The sequence below is a fragment of the Zea mays genome, chromosome 5 (assembly GCF_902167145.1).
Source record: "Zea mays cultivar B73 chromosome 5, Zm-B73-REFERENCE-NAM-5.0, whole genome shotgun sequence".
In the NCBI taxonomy this organism is placed as follows: Eukaryota; Viridiplantae; Streptophyta; class Magnoliopsida; order Poales; family Poaceae; genus Zea; species Zea mays.
The window spans coordinates 159510944-159531590 of NC_050100.1; the positions used below are offsets into that span (position 1 = coordinate 159510944).

Here is a 20647-nt window from a genome sequence, read left to right on the forward strand (position 1 = left end):
GGAATTTTTCTCCCCGCCGCAGGGACCGGATGGAGAGCCATTGCCGGGAAATCACCGTTGCATCCCTACCCCTGTCCCCTGACCGGCTGACCCATGCCAATTACAATTCCATCCCTCCAAAACCACCAAACCACACACGAACCCAGTCCGACCTGCTCGCTCTGCAGTCTGCACACCTGGAAAGTGGTGTTCCCTCGTCTGAAGCCGAGGAAAAAATCTCGCATTCGCAAAGCAGACAAAACAGCGTCCCCCTCCCTCTACTAAAAAAAAAATGGAGGCATGAGCTCCGCCTCCTCCTCGTCTCTCGCCGATCTCCCCAAACCCTAGCCCCGACCTGACCGCCGGCGGGCCCGCCGGCCGGAGAAGGAGTCGCTCCCACCCACCCAACTTCTGCGGCGGAAGGGGAGCGGGCGGCGGACGAGATGCCGTCGCACGGGGATCTGGACCGGCAGATCGCGCAGCTGCGCGACTGCAAGTACCTGCCCGAGGCGGAGGTCAAGGCGCTCTGCGAGCAGGCCAAGGCCATCCTTATGGAGGAGTGGAACGTGCAGCCCGTGCGCTGTCCTGTCACCGTCTGTGGCGACATCCACGGCCAGTTCTATGACCTCATCGAGCTCTTCCGCATCGGCGGCGACGCTCCCGACACCAACTACCTCTTCATGGGCGACTACGTCGGTGCGTGGCTACGCTTACCCTGCCCTAACTTTCTCCCATGCGGCTCTGTTCTGCTCAACGGTTTCTCCCCCCTTGCTCACCCGCGCAGCTGTGCCGATGCCTGACTCGGCCGATCTGTGATATGCAAGGCTTGGTGCTGTCGAAGTAGGGGATTTTTAGATCATGCGGTAAACCTGAAAGGTTTTGGTTTTTGTGCGTCTGGCCGGATTGTCGGAAGAATCTGGTTATCAGAAATTAGGGAACGTCTTTACTGCTTAAACATAGTTTACTGGAGTTCTTGTAGTTCGACTTGTTATGTGTTGCGTTTGGGTCTAGAATGCTAGTATATTGTCACTGCTGTTGCCTTTTAGAACATTTTGCTACCTAGAAGAAAATTCTCATCTATTAGCATTTGGATTCTTCCTCCAGCAGTTTCAGGGGGTGTTTGGTTCAATTTTCTCTCTCTCTTTTCTGACAATCTATCTGTGGAGCGAATCTAGTTGTGGGGTGAATATGAGTTGTGGGGATTACGTGTGGAGGAAGATGAATAGGTCTATAGGGCTTAGGATCTAGGAAGTGACAGATTCCTCCTATCGTGATGACTCGACCGATTCTATGTTTATGTTTATTTGGATGATTTTCACCAAAACGATTCTCACAGAAGTGGGCTGAAAAGGCGGGCGTTTGGTAGTCCGTATCAGTTTCTGGCGGCCAGAATATGAAAATAAGCTGAAACAAACACCCACTCATAAGAGTTGTGACTGTGCTTCATATCAGAGAGTGGCTGATTTGGTGGCCTGTTGCTTTCGAGCTGATCTTTATTAAATATAAGTAAGAAAAGTGAACAACTGTCATTCTATTTGGTAATTTAGATATGCAAAATGCCATAGGATATGCCGTTTAGTCGAATGCTTGAAGATAATTTTATAATTTTATTTTGTATTGACTATTGAGGGGATAAATAATTTAGTAGATGTTCATTACTTTATTTCCATGTATAATACATCTAGCATAACTGTCATTTTTGTTAAATTGATTGTGTCTCTTGGCTGCAGATCGTGGCTACTATTCAGTCGAAACAGTTTCTCTGTTAGTGGCTTTGAAAGTCCGTTACAGAGATAGAATTACAATACTTAGAGGAAATCATGAGAGCAGACAAATCACTCAAGTGTGAGTTTACATCTACTAGTATTTGGAATCTTTTATTGCAACTCGTACTTGCTACTCTCACTTTCATTATTAGTACTTCCAGAGTAGCTACAAGTGTTTGAGATGGATTTATTTTTTACCCAGCATACTTGATCATTTTGTCTTCTCATTCCTCAAGTAACTTATCTATAATAGTAAAACGTTTAATAATTTGGAAATGGACAGTTCCACGTAAAGCTCATGTTCGTGTAGATAAGGCTTCATAAACACTTGTTCGATAAGTGATCTTATGTATATGCTGTAGTGCTGTACTAGGACAGTGAATTTGCGTTGATTTAGTATGGTAAACTGTAATGTTAGTGTTCTGTCAACACGTTTGGCATTGTCAACTACAAGGTTACATTAGGCGAGGCAATCTCTAGGCAGTGACCTTCTGCCTAGAGCTTAGGTGAGCCTAGGCGTTTTCAAGGCATTTCCTAGGCGTTCTGCAAATATGCATGTATACACATATTACCTCAAAAGAAAAGAAGGAACAAGAGACTACATGGCTAGGTTGGATTGAAAGGCCCATAAAAGCAGCCACCACACCTTATACATTCTCAACTTATCCATCCGCCCCCTGACCTCGTCCCAGCAACATCTGCCTTTGCTCCCAGCCTCGTCGCTAGGGGTGGAAATGAGCTGAGCCGAGCTCGGCTTGCTGTGGCTCGTTCATGCAACGAGCCGAGCTCGGCTCGCCCATCTGGCGAGCTTGAAAAAGCGGCTCGGCTCGCCTCGCCTCGCTCTTGGCTCGCCGAGCCAACGAGCCTAGCCATAAACGTAGATATGCTCTCTAAATTTTAATATAAAATCTTTAAAATATTTTAAATAACATATTTTAAATTAGTAAGGCTGTCTCCAGCAACGTTCTCTATATCAATCCTCTATATCCGTCCTTTACAGTCTCCTCTAAAAGATTTCATCCTCTATATCTTCTTACTCTCCACCAACGTCCTCTATACGCAAATACCTATATTAGAGACATTTTTTATTTTTTATTTTTTGTACATATGTATTTGTCATACTCTCAAATGTATTGTTCATATTTTAGTTTTGCTAAACCGATTATTTAAAGTATTCAAATGGATAGAGGACCCTTTAGAGAAACTCTATATATAGAGAATCCAGCAGCGTCCTCTAAATTTAGAGGACCGTTTAAAGGACGCTGCTGAAGAGCGTAGATGACCGTTTGATCCTCTATATTTAGGGTAGAGGAGCCTTTAGAGGTCCTTGCTGGAGCCAACCTAAAATAGATATATCACTAATATAATATAGAAAATAGATTAATTTTGTATAGTAATCTCAAATAACATAAATTAATTGTCTACTCGGTAGTAATATTATATGCTAATTAGGATTTTATGTAACAAATTGTTGTTGGGTCGAGCCACGAGCCAGCTCGCGAGCTGAGCCGAGCCGAGCTGGCTCGCTCTTTTCATGAGCCACAAAAATAGGCTCGGGCTCATTCTGAGCGTCGAGCCGGTCCGAGCCGAGTTGCTGCGAGCCCGAGCCAGCTCGTCGAGCTCGAGCTTTTTTTCCAGCCCTACTCGTTTTCGGAATTCAGAACATGAACTGAACATCACTCACTACTCACTACATAACATATGATGTAGAATTGTAGAGTTGCAGACTTATTAGTATATAAATGCCAAGTAGGCAAGTACAGAACTACAGACTTACTATTGACCTAAAGCAGCAGAACCTCATCCAATTGAAAAGCAGCATCACTAGCATCCCCTCCACCTAGGGATGAAAACGGTTGGTAAACACTAAAACCATTACCGTTTTCATATTTTTTATCGGAAACAAAATTGAGAACGGTAACTGCGGAAACGGAAACGATATCGGTATTTCGGAAACATCGGAAACGAAGTTCGGTGCGGAAAATACACCGGTAACGTCGAAATCTAAATACGATCGGTAAACATATCAAACTTCACAATACAACAAAGTTGACAAAAGATCACAAAGACCACAAGTTCACAATTCATGATATAACAAGTTCACAGAGATCACAAATTTATAATATAAAAAGTTTACAAAGATCACAAGTTCACAATATAACAAGTTTACAGTATAACAAGTTCATAAAGATCACAAGTTCATAGACTCAAAGTTCACAATTCACAATATCCACTCGATTTAGCTGACATGACATGCTTACTCATGAAATATTTTTTCCTCACATAAAGAGTTTTTTCACAGCCTCACAGGAAAACCCTAAAATCTAGCGTGTGGAAAAGACAGACTGTCAGCTCTCTATCATTATATATTACTAATACATAACATGTGCATAGAAAATGGTGGATTCGTTCGAGAGACCAAATCATTAATTTCAACTGTCTTCCAACACCATCTATCCAAAAAAATCTTAAAGCGTCCAAAAAATACAAAAATAAGTAATCCTTATCCCGAGATGTACAGGCGATGCAAAAAAATCACATACTAGAAAATTCCGAAAAAAATTCTGAGACACAATTCTGGAAAATTCCGACACACAAATCCGGTAATTTCCGACAAAAACCGGTAACCGAAGGAAACGGTCGGTAAAACACCACGCCGATTCCGATACCGGTTCCGATAGAAAATTCCGAAAACCGATTCCGTTTTCGAAAAATACCGTTACCGGTGAATTTGATCGAAAAATTTCGAAATCGGTTTCCGGAATTCCGAAAAATTCCGAAACCGTTTTCATCGCTACCTCCACCTGACTCAGATTCTTCCTCATCCACAGTTTGTATTGGCTGTTCAGCTGGATGATCACCATCATCTTCATGATAACTACCATCTTCTTCTCCAACATCTTGGACCAAGCCGTCGCCGAGCAGGGTGCAGGGAGAGAGGTGTGTGAGAGAGTTGGAAGCGTGTGTTTGTATATTGATGATGATAGAAAGCACATGTACATGTATATATAGGGGAGGAAGGTGAGAGGTAAAAGGAAGCCTTCTACACCTAAGGAAAGATCTAGAGTACAATCAGATCCTCAATCATAGTGATTGAGATCCTCCCCTAATCCTCTCTATCTATATCAGAGACAATACTTCCATGTAGGGCGGCCGGCATATCTGCCAGGCGTCAGCCAGGATACAGTTTCTAACACCCCCCCGCAGTGTTAGCGTCCGTGGAGCGAACGGTAAGACTGGTCCGAAATTCAGTGAAGACTGCTGATGGTAAGCCTTTGGTGAAGATGTCGGCGTACTGGGAAGTCGTCGGGACATGTAGCACGCGAACAACACCGAGGGCGACCTTGTCTCGGACGAAGTGAAGGTCAATTTCCACATGCTTGGTGCGCTGATACTGAACAAGATTGGAGGACATATAAACAGCACTGATGTTGTCACAATAGACCAATGAGGACTTGGGGAGAGGAACATGCAGTTCTGTCAACAACTGGCGTAACCAGGATACTTCAGCGACTGCATTGGCAACAGCGCGGTACTCGGCTTCGGCACTGGAGCGGGAGACCATGTTCTGGCGCTTGGAAGACCATGAGACGAGGTTAGCACCGAGGAAAACAGCATAACCGGAAGTAGACCTCCTAGTGTCTGGACAGCCAGCCCAATCAGCGTCAGAGTAAACCACAAGTTCCATTTGCGGAGAGGAACTGAGGTGAAGGCCCAACTGAAGAGTGCCTCGGATATAGCGCAGGATACGCTTGAGAGCAGCCGAATGAGGTTCCCGAGGATCGTGCATGTGGAGACAGACTTGCTGAACAGCATACGCAATATCCGGACGGGTGAAGGTGAGGTACTGTAGTGCGCCGGCAAGACTGCGGAATTCCGTGGGATCGGAGACAGGGTCACCGTCGGCTGAAAGTTTGGGGTTGATATCAACAGGGGTTGTACAGGGTTTGCAGTTACTCATACCGGCTCGCTCAAGGATCTCAATCATATACTGGCGCTGAGAAAGAGTGATGCCAGAGGCAGATTGTTGAACATGCATGCCTAGGAAGTGATGAAGGGGGCCAAGATCCTTCAGTGAAAATTCCTGTTGGAGAGCAGTAATAGTCCGCCGGAGAAGGTTCATGGACGAAGCAGTTAGCACAATGTCATCCACGTAAAGAAGAAGGTAAATCATATCTGTACCCTTGTGGTAGACGAATAATGAAGTGTCAGACTTGGCCTCAACGAATCCAATTTGAATCAAGTGAGAAGCAAATCTACTGTACCAGGCACGAGGGGCCTGTTTGAGGCCATAAAGTGACCGATTGAGACGGCACACATAATTAGGATGAGTGGAATCTTCAAAACCGGTGGGTTGAACACAGTAAACAGTTTCTGACAGGGTCCCCTGAAGGAAAGCATTGTCGACATCAAGCTGGTGAATCGGCCATCTGTGCGAGAGAGCCAGGGAAAGAACGGTCCGGACTGTAGCTGGCTTGACCACTGGACTGAAAGTTTCTGAAAAATCAATACCAGGGCGTTGAGTGAAACCCCGAAGAACCCATCTTGCCTTGTAGCGCTCAAGAGAACCATCAGCTTTGAACTTGTGTTTGAAAACCCACTTGCCAGTCACAACATTGCAATTCGGCGGTCGAGGCAGAAGGTCCCAAGTGTGATTACCAATAAGAGCAGAATATTCCTGTTCCATAGCGGAGCGCCAATTTGAATCAGTAAGGGTTGCACGATATGTCCTCGGAATGGGGGACAGTGCGGCGGCTTCAAAAAGAGCAGGAAACCGAAGACCACTCTTGCCACGGGTTGTCATCCTGTGGTGGTTGACCACTGGATCGACATGGACTGCACCAGCAGGAATAGGTGGTGCAGTGGCGGTCGTCGGAGAAGGTGCTGGAGCAGTAGCAGTGGGCGGGCGTCGAGAGTATACCCGTCCGCAGAAACGATCAGCAGGAGCTGTCGTTCTATGGACGTCGGGCACGGTAGTTGACCCAGGCGGCAGTATTGTTGGTGCCGATGCGCCTGGAAGACCAGCCATCCGGGCAGGAGACTGGGGCATCGGGGCAGGCCCAGCTGGCGCGGCAGGTGGCTGAAATGCCACCTCTGAAGAGACGAGGGGCACAGCCGGCGAAGGGGCCACCGGTGGGGGTGGTGGTGGCATACGAGTACCTGAAAAGGAAGACACGGGCGACAGTCCAAAAGGAGCTGCAACCGGGTTAGTGTAATTGTCAAGGAAATCGAAGGCCGCTGGTGGGGGTGGATGGGAAGCCTCAGAAAAGGGAAACGAGGTTTCATCAAAAACCACATGACGGGAGATAATGGTGCGATTGGAGTGGCGATCAAAGCATAGGTAGCCTTTGTGGTGGGGGGAATAGCCAAGGAAGACACAAAGAGTTGAGCGAGGGGATAACTAGAACATTATGAAGAGAAAGGTTATAGGGAAGACGAGTGGTGCCAGTGGAGGTAACATTGATTAGATGGCCGTTGCCAACGACAATATGAGTAGGAAGATGCTGGGAAGAGGGGGATGAGATATTATACCAGCGTCAGATGTCATGTGACTGGAGGCACCAGTATCAAAGTGCCACTCTTGTTGAGGTGGCTGCTGAAGAGTGACAGTTTGGAAGTTGGCAGCGAGGGTGTGTTGATCCCAGACGGGTGCAGGCGTAGAAGGATCGGCGTAGGCAGGGGGCGGCCCATATGCTGCAGCAGGGACTGCCCACTGACCAGGAGTGCCGGCGACGAAGGCATGTGGTGGTGGGGGCGAGGCAGCAGGCGGACGAGGAGTCGAAGGTGGACGTTGGCCAGGCCACATGTAGATGGCCCCCGTCCAAGGGTTGTAGTAGTTGTAGTTGGAAGAGGGTGCAGGGCCAATGATGCCGCTGCTGCTGTTGCTGGAGGTTCTACCATCGCGCTTGCCTCGCTTGCCGCGTTGTCCGGAGGAGGAGCCATGACCGGAACCGCCCCCGGAATGGTGGGAGGGCGGGCGCTGATGTGAAGGACGCCCAGCGGGAGCAGTGGGTGTAGGTGACTTGGAGCTGCCGTTCTCGCCAGGTGGTGTAGTAACAGCAGCGAGAGCTGCTGCAGGAGCAGCATTGGTCATGGTGAGCTCCTCGAGAGTAAGATCATCGCGGACCTGCAAAAAAGTGGGGAGAGGAGAGGTGCGACGGAGGTGAAGGCCGAGCGCTTGAAAGCGTTCGTTGAGGCCGCGAATGATGTTGAGGACAAGGGTCTTGTCGGAGACCGGCTCGCCAAGATCGCGAAGATCTTTGGCAAGCTTTTTGTAGCGGCGGCAGTAATCAGCTGCGGAGAGGTCGCCCTGAGTGAAGGAGCAGAAAGCTTGGTCGGCGTATAGGGTGCGCGTCGTGCGGTTCCCAAGAAATTGGGACTCAATGGCGAGCCACAGGACGCGAGCAGATGCACCGCGCTCGGAGATTGTATCAACGAGGTTGTCGGTGATGGAGCCGTTGATCCAAGACAGAACAACGACGTTCATGCGAGTCCAGTCGGGCGAGTGGTGGACAGCATCAGACAGCACGTGGCAATCCAGAGAGAATTTGGTGAGGGTTAGGAGGAAGGACTCACGCCACCGAGAGTAGAAGGTGGAGTTGACGTCGAGGAGGAGTGGAACGAGGGCCCGGATGTTCTGCACGGCGACGGCTTGAGCGTGCAGATTGAGAAGTGCAACCGCTTCGTGTTGGAGAAGAGCGGCAGAAAGCTGGGCGACGGAGTCAGCACCAGTGCCGTCGGAGGTGAGGTCATTGATGGGGGGAGAGAGGGCCGCCGCCGCGCGCTCGTGAGCTGCACGGGCGAGGACCGCACGGATGCGGGCGTCGGCGGCGTCGCGCTCGCGCTGGGCGAGGGCGGCGTCCTGCTCTGCAGCGGCGGCGCGAGCCAAAGCAGCCTCACGGGCAGCCAGGGCCGCGCGCTCAGAATCAGCAGAGGCGTCGCCGTCAGGATCGGTGATGACCGGAGAGGTTGGCTGGAGGTCGGCCATGGGGAGAAGCAGCGCCGTAGAGGAGGCGCGCGGGGGTAGAGGGCAGGAATCAGGACCTAGGCGGCTGATACCATGTGAGAGAGTTGGAAGCGTGTGTTTGTATATTGATGATGATAGACAGCACATGTACAAGTATATATAGGGGAGGAAGGTGAGAGGTAAAAGGAAGCCTTCTACACCTAAGGAAAGATCTAGAGTACAATCAGATCCTCAATCATAGTGATTGAGATCCTCCCCTAATCCTCTCTATCTATATCAGAGACAATACTTCCATGTAGGGCGGCCGGCATATCTGCCAGGCGTCAGCCAGGATACAGTTTCTAACAAGGTGAACAGCCGCCAGATAAGAGGAGATAAGAGAATACCAGCCGCCGGAACAGTAGACTGCAATTGGAGCAAGCAGCCGGCAGCCCTATTTAGCTAAAACCCGAAGGGTTTACACTAAATGGGCCTTATTACTAGACGTCCAGCGCACAGCCAAAACAGGCCAGCCGCCAGCCAACCAAACCTTAACTAATCGTCCACATATTAACTGGACGACTAATCACATTTGGTCGACGACTAATCGGACGACCGGATGATTAGTCGACCTGATCGGGTCGGATCCCCTAGTTGCACCACTAAAACCGATTAGACCGACTAATCGCGATTAGTCGGACGACTTGAAATCATTGCTCCCCTTGCTTTCAAACTAGCCCTAAGTACTTCATGACCCTTTTCAATGTTCCTAAGATAACATTATTAGATAGCAATCTATTCTCAACTATGAAAAGGATCACTTACAAATGAGCACACCTCTAAATTTAATTGCCGCATTCATGCTCGGGTCATTGGACCTTGCATAGCTGTTGGGGGATCAGTGGGTGCATCCGAAGGAGTAATGTCCTCATCACGATATCTGTGGCCACCTGATTGCCATTAGTTTTGTGCCCTAATAAGGCACTGCTAACTTTTTTCCTCAAAATCTTCCATTGGTTTTACTGCTGTCGTTATTTCTATATGCAGTGTCCTAGGTTGTTGAAATGAACTCCACTTGTTTGCATGACACATGCACACAATGGACCTGTACACCGCTGTGTTTCCAAGTTACTCTGTGAACTTTGTAGTGTATGCCTGTAGTGCAACCACACAGTTGTTGACCTTGATTGGTTTGTTTCAGATATGGCTTCTATGATGAATGCTTAAGAAAATATGGAAATGCAAATGTCTGGAAGTATTTTACAGACTTGTTTGATTTTTTGCCTCTCACAGCTCTTATAGAAAATCAGGTATGCAGCTCAATTTTGTTATGGTTGATACTGTTATAGGCTTGCTGAATATATCCCTTTGACATTTGAGAAACATCCATTTTGCAGGTCTTCTGTCTTCATGGTGGCCTCTCTCCGTCATTGGACACGTTGGATAATATTCGTTCTCTTGATCGCGTACAGGAGGTAGGCACAACATTGCATTGCTTTCATTATGAACCAGATTTTCTTTTTTTTGCCTCTAGTTTATCATGCTCTGACTTATGGATGTCTTGTACTCTTGTATGCTGCAATGATTTTAAATTGCCTAGTTGTGCCTAGTCATATGGGTAGCGGTCAGGTTCAATTGGTCGGTGGCTAGTCAGCTAGTCGAGCAGTATAATTGTCTTCCCTACTTGCACTGTACCCAGGACATCTATAGTGTAACTTTAAGTATTAAGTTGTTAAGTACCGCTACTAGATTATAAAACCAGTGCACTTGACACTGAACAAAGACACTGCAAATTGTTAAGCAAAGAAAGTATCAAGAATGGTCACTTGTAGGTCTAAAACAAAAAAGCTCAGCACCCAAGTGCCCCCAAGCCCAGTTGGCCAGCTCACAATTCTTTGCTGGCTAGCTATCCTTGAGCTAATCAGACAACTAATTGTGGTTAGTCACCCATTAGTTGGACAATATCTGATCGACTAGTTGCCAATTAGTGTGAAAGGGCCTCTAGCTGAGTTGGTTAGGTGGTCTAAGTAGCATTCCTTAGGTCTTGAGTTTGACTCCCCGCGGGAGCGAATTTCATGTTGTGGTTAAAAAAATCCCCTTGTCTGTCCCACACCAAAGCACAGGTCTAAGGCCTGATCATGAAATTGGTAGGCATGCTGGTGAGGCAATCGGTGATTCATTGCTTTGCAATGCAATCAGCCATCCAATACTGGTACTGATGGCTAACAAAAGAAGAATTTGTATCTTAGAGTCCCCTAGTTCTTCTAAATTCTTTTCCAAGGACCAAACTTGACAGTTCCCAATAAAAAGGCAGCATGTGATAATTTGTTAGTGTAGGAGCCATATTTGGTCAACTTTCGTCAGTGGTGGTTGTGAGCATATGGTTGCAAAACCATACCATCCACTAAGTTCCAAATATGTAGATATTCGACCAGCACTTGTACTGTTAAAGCTCCTTTGATATAAGAGCATCTCCAACAGCTCCTGATTTATTAGCTCCTAATACCTTCGGATTGGAAGCTCCCTAACAACATTTTAGATCTAAATAAAAACCATTCTCCAACAGATTCCTATATATCTCCCAAAAAACATTTTAACTACTTCTGCCCGCATCTCTTCTCTTTTCTTCCATCATCTCCTGTTTGGCTCCTTTTTGCTCTGTCCGTCAGCAAGAGTATGAAAATGTTTTCTCTCAGATTGCGAAACTAGCTCAACGAGACTCAACAAAAGCAAGATTTCTCAAATGAATGCCTCCAAAACATCGGAAGAAAGGAAATAAAGGCAGAGCGCAAGGTGCAACTGCTCTTTGACCCAGTGCTTTTCATTCTTGTTCCGGTTCCTTCACGTCTAATTCCCATGGAACACTGGTTGGGGAGGACTTTGCTGCAAGTGAAGGATGGTCTGACGTCGACAGAAACGTAGGTCATGGATTGGTGACAGGAATAAATGCAAGAACGAAATGACCCCAGAACGCGACGGAGGCGGTGAGAGAGGTGCACAGCGCAGTGTGCGAGGACGGCATCCGCCGGGGGCTGAAGAGCCTCTGCAGGTTCCACCGCTGCTTGATGACGGAGGTTGGCTGCCAGCACCAGTAGGTATGGCTCTCTCACGCCTTGGTCACCGCCGCCGCTGTGGTGCTCATGAGCAGCATCTTTATCCCGTGCCCATGGCCATGGCCGCAAGGTCGGGGAGCTCCATTCCCGCGCCAACGCCTCGCAATGCGGCGGCGAGGAGCCGGGCGAGCGATGAGGGATTTTCGTGTGACGGCAAGGAGCCGACAGTAGCTGATTTTTCGAACAAGAACAAGTAGAAAAGGAAAGATTGGGAGGACAACGCTCGGCGAATACATTCGCCGTGAAGGTGATGTTTTACGCCTGCGGGCTGCGGCGGTATAGGGAGATGGAGTAGGGAGCTGTTGGATATTTGTTTTTGTTTTTTTTCCTAAAAATATAATTTAGGATTAGATGTTTTGGGAGCTGTTGGAGATGCTCTAAGGCACCCAAGTGCAGTTGAGTTCCTGAGCTATTGTCCAGGTCTTCACTGTACCTTTTGAGATCATCCTGTCATCTTGTACAAGTCAGGAGCTAGTTCTGCTACGTTCCATCTTTGTAGCCATGGGTCAGCCCAGAACCATATCTTGTTTCCATTTCCATCTATAGAGCCCAAAGCCACATCAAAGAGAACTTGGACATTTTTCGGCACTTGAATTTACAGTAGCCCATGGACACAAAGGGTCTGTCTTTGTGCCCACAACTAACAGATGCATAAAGCCCAACCCAGAGTTTCAAGTTTATGTATACTCAAGCCGTATTCTAGTGATTGCTGTACTCATCTCAGGACACCAAACAGTTACCTCCGTTGTCTTGTTCCTTGACTTTTCCAAAGAGAGTCTCTGCATTTTCATCATTGGCTTTGTTCAACCATTTGGAAGATCCAAACTGATCTTAAGAGAAATGGGAGTGGCCATCATCACTACTCAGACCATAATAAGAAGCCCAGCTCTATTCATTAGGGAAGCCTTCCACTCTAGAAGATGGTCATCAGCCTTCTCAAACATGTAGTAGTTTGGTTTTGGAAACATTGTAGTTGTGGACAGTAAGGAGAAAGCCTTGGTAGTTTTTTTTTGAAATTCTTTTAGGGCTAGTTTGGAAACTCAAATCGCCTTGGGATCACTGTCTTTTTCTTGGGTGAGCAATCCTAGGGGGTGTCATTTGAATAAGACATTTAGTTATTTATGGGAGGTTTTCCCTCCCTGGGTTTGGCTCCCCTTCCTTCCAAACTAGCACTTATTGTACAAGCTAAAAATTCAGATGTATGCTGCAGGTCTTCATCAGAGCAATGAGTGGGAATTGCAGAATCCTGCCAAATTAGTTCTCAGATCCAAGACATGTTCAATCCTATTCAGAAGCTTGATAACATTGAGATAATTGCAAGACAGCCATACAAAAATGACAGCGTTGTCAGCGTAGAAAGATACCCAGTGCTTCTAGTGTTTTTCTCTCATTCCTCTTTTCTTTTGGGGTGGGGGATGGGGAGCTTGAGGCTGACATTTCACCATTAGTGAAGTGACCAACCAGTAGTCATTTGCAATGAGGTTTGCTTGTTAATTAATAATTATAATAATCTGCCAGCACATGCATATTTGTTTGTGAAACATTTGCATCTGATAGTAAACTATTATAAGAAGGTACATTGAATTTTTTGTTACTACGGTTACAAGGTTTATGAGAGACCTATTTCTTTCTGAGGTCATCATACTTTGCTATGTGGATTGTTATGCATGTAACTGTAAATACTTGGGCTGATAGTGCTCCTTGCCTTGAATTTTGAGGTGATGCTTATGAACGCTAGGAAATGGTGCCCAATGTGCTGGGTCTTGAATTGATAGCTTGCTAATTCTTGTGCTGTATTAATTGAATGCATTATACTTCTAATCTTTTTAATCCTCAACTCGTATGCCTAAAAAATGTGTGCAGGTTCCTCATGAAGGACCCATGTGTGATCTTTTGTGGTCTGACCCAGATGACCGATGTGGATGGGGAATTTCACCAAGAGGAGCAGGTTACACATTTGGGCAAGACATTGCGCAGCAGTTCAACCATACAAATGGTCTTTCTCTCATTTCAAGGGCCCATCAACTTGTAATGGAAGGATTTAATTGGTGCCAGGTAGGTCTTCAGAATGTAGCGTTGCTTTTCAATTTGTTTATATGCTCAACTAATTGGATTGGTATCACAAATAAGTACACTGAATTGTGAATATAGCCGTTGTAGTTCCCTTCTAGCTCAGCTTGCAATACAATTGGTCATTGTGGATTCCTTTCTCATAGAACTTACCATGGAAAGACTTGTAAACACACACAACTAATTATACTTGCTGTATTACATGAAATAAATCAACTTAGTGAGTACCCCCTCCTGTTAGAATTGTATCTAGGCATGTCCTTTATATTTGTAATTGTCTTGTACTCTAAGCCATATTGGCTTGCATTGTACTCCAAGCTATATATATGGTCACCCCACCTAATGGTGTGGTGTTTCCATCTATCTTTTACATGGTATCAATATTCTAGGTTTTCGTCCTGCTGCTCTAGCCCACCAGACACCGCCCCCTTGTCATAGCGAAGACACCAGGTACCGAGGGTACCAAAGAAACAATAGTTGGGGGAGCAGGGAGTGAATTTTGACATTGTATAGTATGTCTACGAGGTTATGACATCAAGAGCCTAATATATACACGTTTTTATAGAGATTTGGGCCATAGTGTCTTGATGATCATGGATTATGCTATACAATAGATCTACCAGGTTTGGGACACATTTGTCCTCATGGGGCACATTAATGGCACCACGGTCGCGCGCCCTACAGACCCATCTTGGCTGCATATGGACTGCTGCACCCTTAGTTCGATCTACGGATTCGTCTCCGACAAGGTCCTTGATCTTGCCACAGCCGTTGATCAGACTGTGTGCTAGCTTTGGGTTGCCAGCGACAGCCTCTTCACTGCCAACAAAATTCCACGGGCGTTCTTCGTGAGTCATGAGTTTCACTCTATGACGATCTGTCCATCAATGAGTATTGCAAGCGGATGAAGACTTGTTGATGCCCTCCGTGATGTCGGAGTCATCATCGATGATTCCCACCACGTTCTGAGCCTCCTGCAGCCTCAGCGCCCGCTTCACCTACACCGCCGACGACATCGCCAATGCCAAACCCGTGTCATCTTATGTCGAAGCACGCAACATGCTGGTCCTCAAACAACTGCGCCTCACCAACAATGTCAAGACTCACGAATGTCTAGGCTATCACCCTCCTCGCCGCAGCCCTGGTGGCGGTGGGGGCTGTTCTGGTGGCTGCAAGGGCCCTGCTACCCTGACAGGAGCTGGTGCATACGCTGCTCCTGCAGGTGTCCGCCGCCACCACAACTGGCGCAAAGGCCACGGGAAGGGCGCGGGAACCAGCAGCATGTAGGGCCATGTCCTTTTGGCTTGTGGGTTTGTTTCAATCCATGGTGTGCGCCACCTGCTGTGGTCCTGCTTGGCGTCCACCTTCTGCTGGTCTGCCTGGACCTTATCATTAGGCCAACACCATCTTTGCTGAGCCCTAGGCGTCTCCGACCAGAGTCACGCTGCAGCGAGCTAGGGGCTGGTCTCAACCTGCCCCTGGGTGGCAGCAGTAGGCGCCCTCCCCTGGACCCATCTGGTCTGGTGGTTGCCCTGCAGCAGCTACAACTCTAGGGATCTAGCCCCTGGGTCGTGGGTCCTTGACACTGGGTCACTGCGCCACCACCCACGGGTCATCATCAGATGGTATACTCCTCTCCTGCTTCCCTATATACCTCCATGCGCCATCCTCTCATCAATTCACCGACATCATGACCAAAGGCTTGCCTGTTCAGTTGTTTACTGATTTTGGTCCAGTCTTTGCGCCCGTGATTCTCCCGATGCGACTGCGGGCGGGTTTTGAGATTATATCTAGGCATAGCTTTTAGATTTGTAATTGTCTTGTACTCCAAGCCACATTGGCTCTATATATTATGAAGATTACCGCCACCTAAGGGTGTGGTGTTTCTCATATTTTTGTACACCACCTCTGTCCCAAAAAGGCAAAAAGAGTATCTCCAAATAAGTTTTTTTATAAAAATATATTCAATGAATTATCTAATATTACTAGTTGCACACCATAATTACTAATTCCTCTCTCTCTCTCTCTCTCTCTCTCTCTCTCTATATATATATATATATATATATATATATATATATATATATATATATATATATATATATATATATATATATATATATATATATATATATATGGCCAAGTCGAAAACGTTTGCCTTTGGGAATTAAAAATGATACTCCCTATAGATCTTTGTTGTAAAACATGTTCCTAGCCCCTAGGCACCCTTGTGATTGCAACTTGCTGATTATGTATCTTTGGTGTGCTGCCCTTTGAATGTTGCTTTGCCTAGATATTATCCCAATGGAAGCTTGAATGGCTACTGTTATAATTCATGCAGGATAAGAATGTAGTCACAGTCTTCAGTGCGCCTAACTATTGTTACCGCTGTGGTAACATGGCTGCTATTCTTGAAATCGGGGAAAACATGGACCAGAACTTCCTTCAATTCGACCCGGCACCTCGGCAAATTGAGCCAGACACAACTCGGAAAACCCCAGACTACTTTTTGTAATTGTGGTGGTGACATTAACTTACTGGTGTTGATGCTCCTCTTTTCCGCAGCATCAGGGTCTGTAGATCATCTGTCCTTAGATATGGGTTCCATGAGCCCGACCTGTACGTCTCCCAATTCTTTTGTTTGGAGATTTTGTTGCCGCTTAACGATCTTTATACAATATGTTAAAAAGTTAAATGCCATTGGATTTTTCTTCTTTCTGTTGTACGTCGACTTTGTATTATTTGTAGACGGTGAATGGAAGTCGCAGCAGGAAAGCCAGCCCCTGCTATGGTTTTGTTTTGATGTGCATCATATCATCCGCGTGGCTGAGTAAATTATGTCCAGACGGGTAGGTTTTGGTTTGGGTTTGCAGCATCCCGATCTGATGTGCCCTAGTGCTGTTTAATGTTGGTTGGAGCCTTCTACCTTGTGGTCGGTCACTAAAATGGTTTAATGGTGTTCCTTATATCGCATATGGTACATCCAGATTATATTCAATATACGCTTGATTGGTTTCCTGTGTACCCTAAGCGGCCTCTGTTTGGTTACCTGTGTTCACGGAGACAAAGCTGCACCGGCAGCTGCATGCGCAAGCTAGAATCGACTTCCCTCACTGCATGCGCAGATACTAGAATCGACTTCGTATGCGCAGATACGTAGACGACATCCCACGACATCCCGTTTCCAGCGCGCCTACTATATCGAGGACTGTGACATCATCTTGGCGCCGGAGGTGACGCAGAGGAGGACCGACAACAATGACCAGTTCGTCATCCTCGCCACCGTCGGGGTAGCTTTTGTGTCGGCCTGTCTTTAATTCTCTTCGCACACTTGCCTTTTTGTTTAAGCAAGAGCGTATGGTGGTGCGCGCTTGATGACTAACGATGTACGAGGGAATTTCTTCCGGCATGTGTGGAACGTGTTCTCCAATGATGAGACCATGCAAATCGTGACATATATCGAAGTCTGCATGATACTGATGGTTGCAACTTGCAATGTAGTGGTGAAACAACTAGATTAAAATAACAAAATTTATGTATGGCGAGGATCACAAATTGATTATGAAACATTTTCTCATAACAGTATAACACACATTTTGTATATAAGTTATCGTAGTATACTGGTATTATATATTCCTGTTGCAACGCACGAGCACTCAGCTAGTACAAGTAATGAAGGGAACATTAGATCTAGGATGATTGACCGTGATTCAATACATGCATCATATATTCATATGAATCAAAGACTCTTGTATAAAAAGTATTTATTGCCAAGATTTGAGCCACTTGACAGATGAAAACCATGCTGCAAGATAAACTAGTCAGAAGGCTTTGCTGGGTTAGTTGCTTGACGGTATGGAATAGACGCTTTGAGTCCTAGCAAGTTTTTCCTATAGATTTCCGACTGTCATCTTCCTCGTCTTTTCCTTTATACCGACTTCTGTATGTATCAATGCCATTTGCAAAAGCCAAACTTCCATAACCTCTTGTACGACCAGGGTGCTCTGTTTGCTAAGGGCTAGTGTAAGCTCGTCGTCGTCTCTGTCGGGGACAAATTCCCCTTTCGACGTCTTAACCACAACATATACTAAGTTTTCCATGATGTCTTTTATGTTGTGTATGAACTCTAAGCTACCGTCTAGATAGATTTCCCCTATGGGTGTAGAACCAATGCACGACGCGTTCTAGCCATTCATAGTTTTGTGCAATGATGCCTCTAAGCTCGAGATTGGCCTCCCTTTTTGCCCACTTGGCCAAGGCTTTTTTGTAGCCGCTAGGACCAAGTTTGTAGGAGTACTCCTTGTTAGATTTGGATTTATTTATTGCTTACCGAGCCTGACCCTCGTCGGATGTCTTATATCTAATGAACTCTTCCATGTGTCCTCTGTACTTTACAAACTTATTAAATCCACGATAATTTGCTAACTTGGTTGTAGCTTGTGACAATACTGTTGGTTCCCTGTTTGCTGCAACTTTGGCTATTACGAGTCTGCATTCGAAGTTCTTGGCCTCGGTAGGACCTTGAAGCTTAGAAACCTTGGTCAATCTAGAATTAGATGGCCAATATAAAAACATAAAAAATCAATAACAAATAATGAAAAGTATATTTTTTATTACAAGTAGACGAATGTAGATTATTTCATTTACATTAGTAACATCAATGGATGCATTGGTAGAATCTCCTTCTTCTAAGTTCAGGTACGAGTATAGGTTTTCCACATAATCTAGTTGAGCATTTGACCCTTTGTTGATGATGTCTTCCATCAGCTTTGCTTCCATTTCACGAGGATCCATCTTATAGAGAACAAAAAAAATCTATTGACTAACTATTTCTAATCCTACTTTATACTTAGTACGAATAAAAGTATGAGAAACATTGTCATTATCCTATATAAAAACACTCTCTGTGCATGGCTCTTGTAGTAAAAGCTACTAATCATTTGAATATCTCATGGAACCACACCTCTGTCCTAGTTGCAAAAATATGTGCACTTCTCCACTAACACTTGCTTGGCTAGGTGGGATGTATATCCATAGCTTTGTTGGAAACTGTCACACCTGGGTTTCGGGGCACCAAGACCGGAGCGCGAACATAATCACCAGGTGTGCTGGGACCAAGTCTCACACATATGATGAATCATGGCACAGGATCGAATGTCACATCTTTACTATATAATAGGAGTTCTATACAAAATAAATAAGTAATTACATTATAAGGAGACAACGGTCCAGCAACCCAAAGTTGACTGGGAGACGACGACCTAGACCTCTCACGAACTCGCCACAGCATCCTCCATGCGCCTCATCCTGCGGTACCTGTTCTTGACCTGTGGGGGGGGGTGAGACAGCAAGAGTGAGCTCACATACATTCATCGCTCAACAAGTTGTGGGGAATAATGTGCATGAACTCGCCAAAGGTGGGAGCTCACATGAAGTGTAAGGCTTACCAAACAGGATGGTTAGAGCTGAGCATTGCTTTTAAAGTTGGTCAAAATTTTATTAGCAATTACTAAGTATAAGTAAATACCAACCCAATTAAATAGTAGAACAGAAGTAACAACATCACCTGCGATACAATGCATATGACAAATTGAATTTAGTTCCATAAGTTAATCATGTGAGGGTCTGAGCTGCTCATGACCGTGAGCACGGCTAGTATACCAGTTTTACACTCTGCAGAGGTTGCACATCTTTACCCACAAGTCATGTTACCCATCTGCCAAGGGATCGCGACTTCCCATACACCTCTACCGAGGAGGCGAGGCAGGGTAACACTACGAGACCTTTACAAAGTTCCACTAGCTTCAGAAAACCCGCTACAGTTTATGGGAAGCTCCAATGCAGGGATCCCTCGCCTGACCGCCATCGCAGCAAAATCAACCAAGGACCTCCCTACACTGACCACTCACCTACTGCCCTTGCCCCTTTCGGGTAAGGTAGTCCTCCACTAGCTTTCCTAATTAATCAGCCAAGGGCGTCCATAAACCCTTGTGGTAGCACTGTTTTCCCAGGTGGTCGCTCCATGTTCCAATTAACATAATGATCTTATCATGAACAGTAATAATAAACAAATAATAAAAGTGTGATCATGAATAATGTATCTTCATACCCAAAACCACATAAAGCACTAGCAAGTACTACCCAAAAAGTTCAGTGGTAAACAAGGTATAAAGATAGACAAACTAGGGTAACCTATTGGGTCCCATCAAAATTAACCTATGCAGATCATTATGATTAATTAGAACATGAGTGGGTAAAAAGAAGTGATCAAGGGCACAACTTGCCTGGGACTTAAGATTCCAGGTACCAACTTGCTCTTCAGATGACTCGTAACCTCACGCTAGTCGTAGCAATACAAACAAACAGTGTATAGACAAAATTAACATTACACCAAACATAAGAACAAACTGTATGATAATAATCTACGCATTGCTACGAGATCGTGGGTTCGAGAACCGCTAAATTCGAAGCTACGGTTATGAAGTTATGGTTTTCCGAAGATCCACGTGGTTAAATATAGAATAGACTAAGTGCAACATTTTAACCTATATTCCATGACAAAACAAAATTATCCGATGATAATAAATAATATTGTGAGACTAATGCAACTAGAATGGATCAAAACGGAGTTACGGTTATTAGGTTATGAATTTCTGAGTTATTTAGCACCTAGAATAGATTAATTCAAATGAACAATTTTAATTCAAGTTTCATGGCTAAACAAAGGTAATAGGTGATAGACAATATTAAAACAAAATTATTACAACTGGAATGAC

General features: G+C 45.7%; 1 protein-coding gene across 2 annotated transcripts; it reads left to right on the plus strand.

Annotated features, from left to right (window-relative positions):
• The first annotated feature begins 37 nt into the window (after window positions 1-37).
• Window positions 38-16872, plus strand: LOC100191902 (uncharacterized). Of its 2 annotated transcripts, none has more exons than XR_002269391.3 (6): window positions 38-675; window positions 1710-1824; window positions 9893-10001; window positions 10089-10166; window positions 13015-13859; window positions 16213-16672. XR_002269391.3 is itself a non-coding variant. In NM_001137326.2 (6 exons), exons 1-6 carry the CDS (start codon window positions 423-425, stop codon window positions 16384-16386), a joined length of 921 nt encoding a protein of 306 aa, NP_001130798.1. In that variant the 5' UTR covers window positions 173-422; the 3' UTR covers window positions 16387-16872. The 2 variants fall into 2 exon arrangements, 1 of the variants encoding a protein (NP_001130798.1); NM_001137326.2 differs by having other exon boundaries at window positions 173-675; window positions 13668-13859; window positions 16213-16872.
• The last annotated feature ends 3775 nt before the right edge of the window (window positions 16873-20647 follow it).

Excerpts from the sequence above, each read along its gene's own strand:
- LOC100191902 (NM_001137326.2), top strand. The coding sequence starts at position 423 with ATGCCGTCGCACGGGGATCTGGACCGGCAGATCGCGCAGCTGCGCGAC. Across the intron at positions 10,002-10,088 it reads CAGCTCTTATAGAAAATCAG|GTCTTCTGTCTTCATGGTGG; the intron begins GTATGCAGCTCA and ends TCCATTTTGCAG. Across the intron at positions 10,167-13,667 it reads CTCTTGATCGCGTACAGGAG|GTTCCTCATGAAGGACCCAT; the intron begins GTAGGCACAACA and ends AAATGTGTGCAG.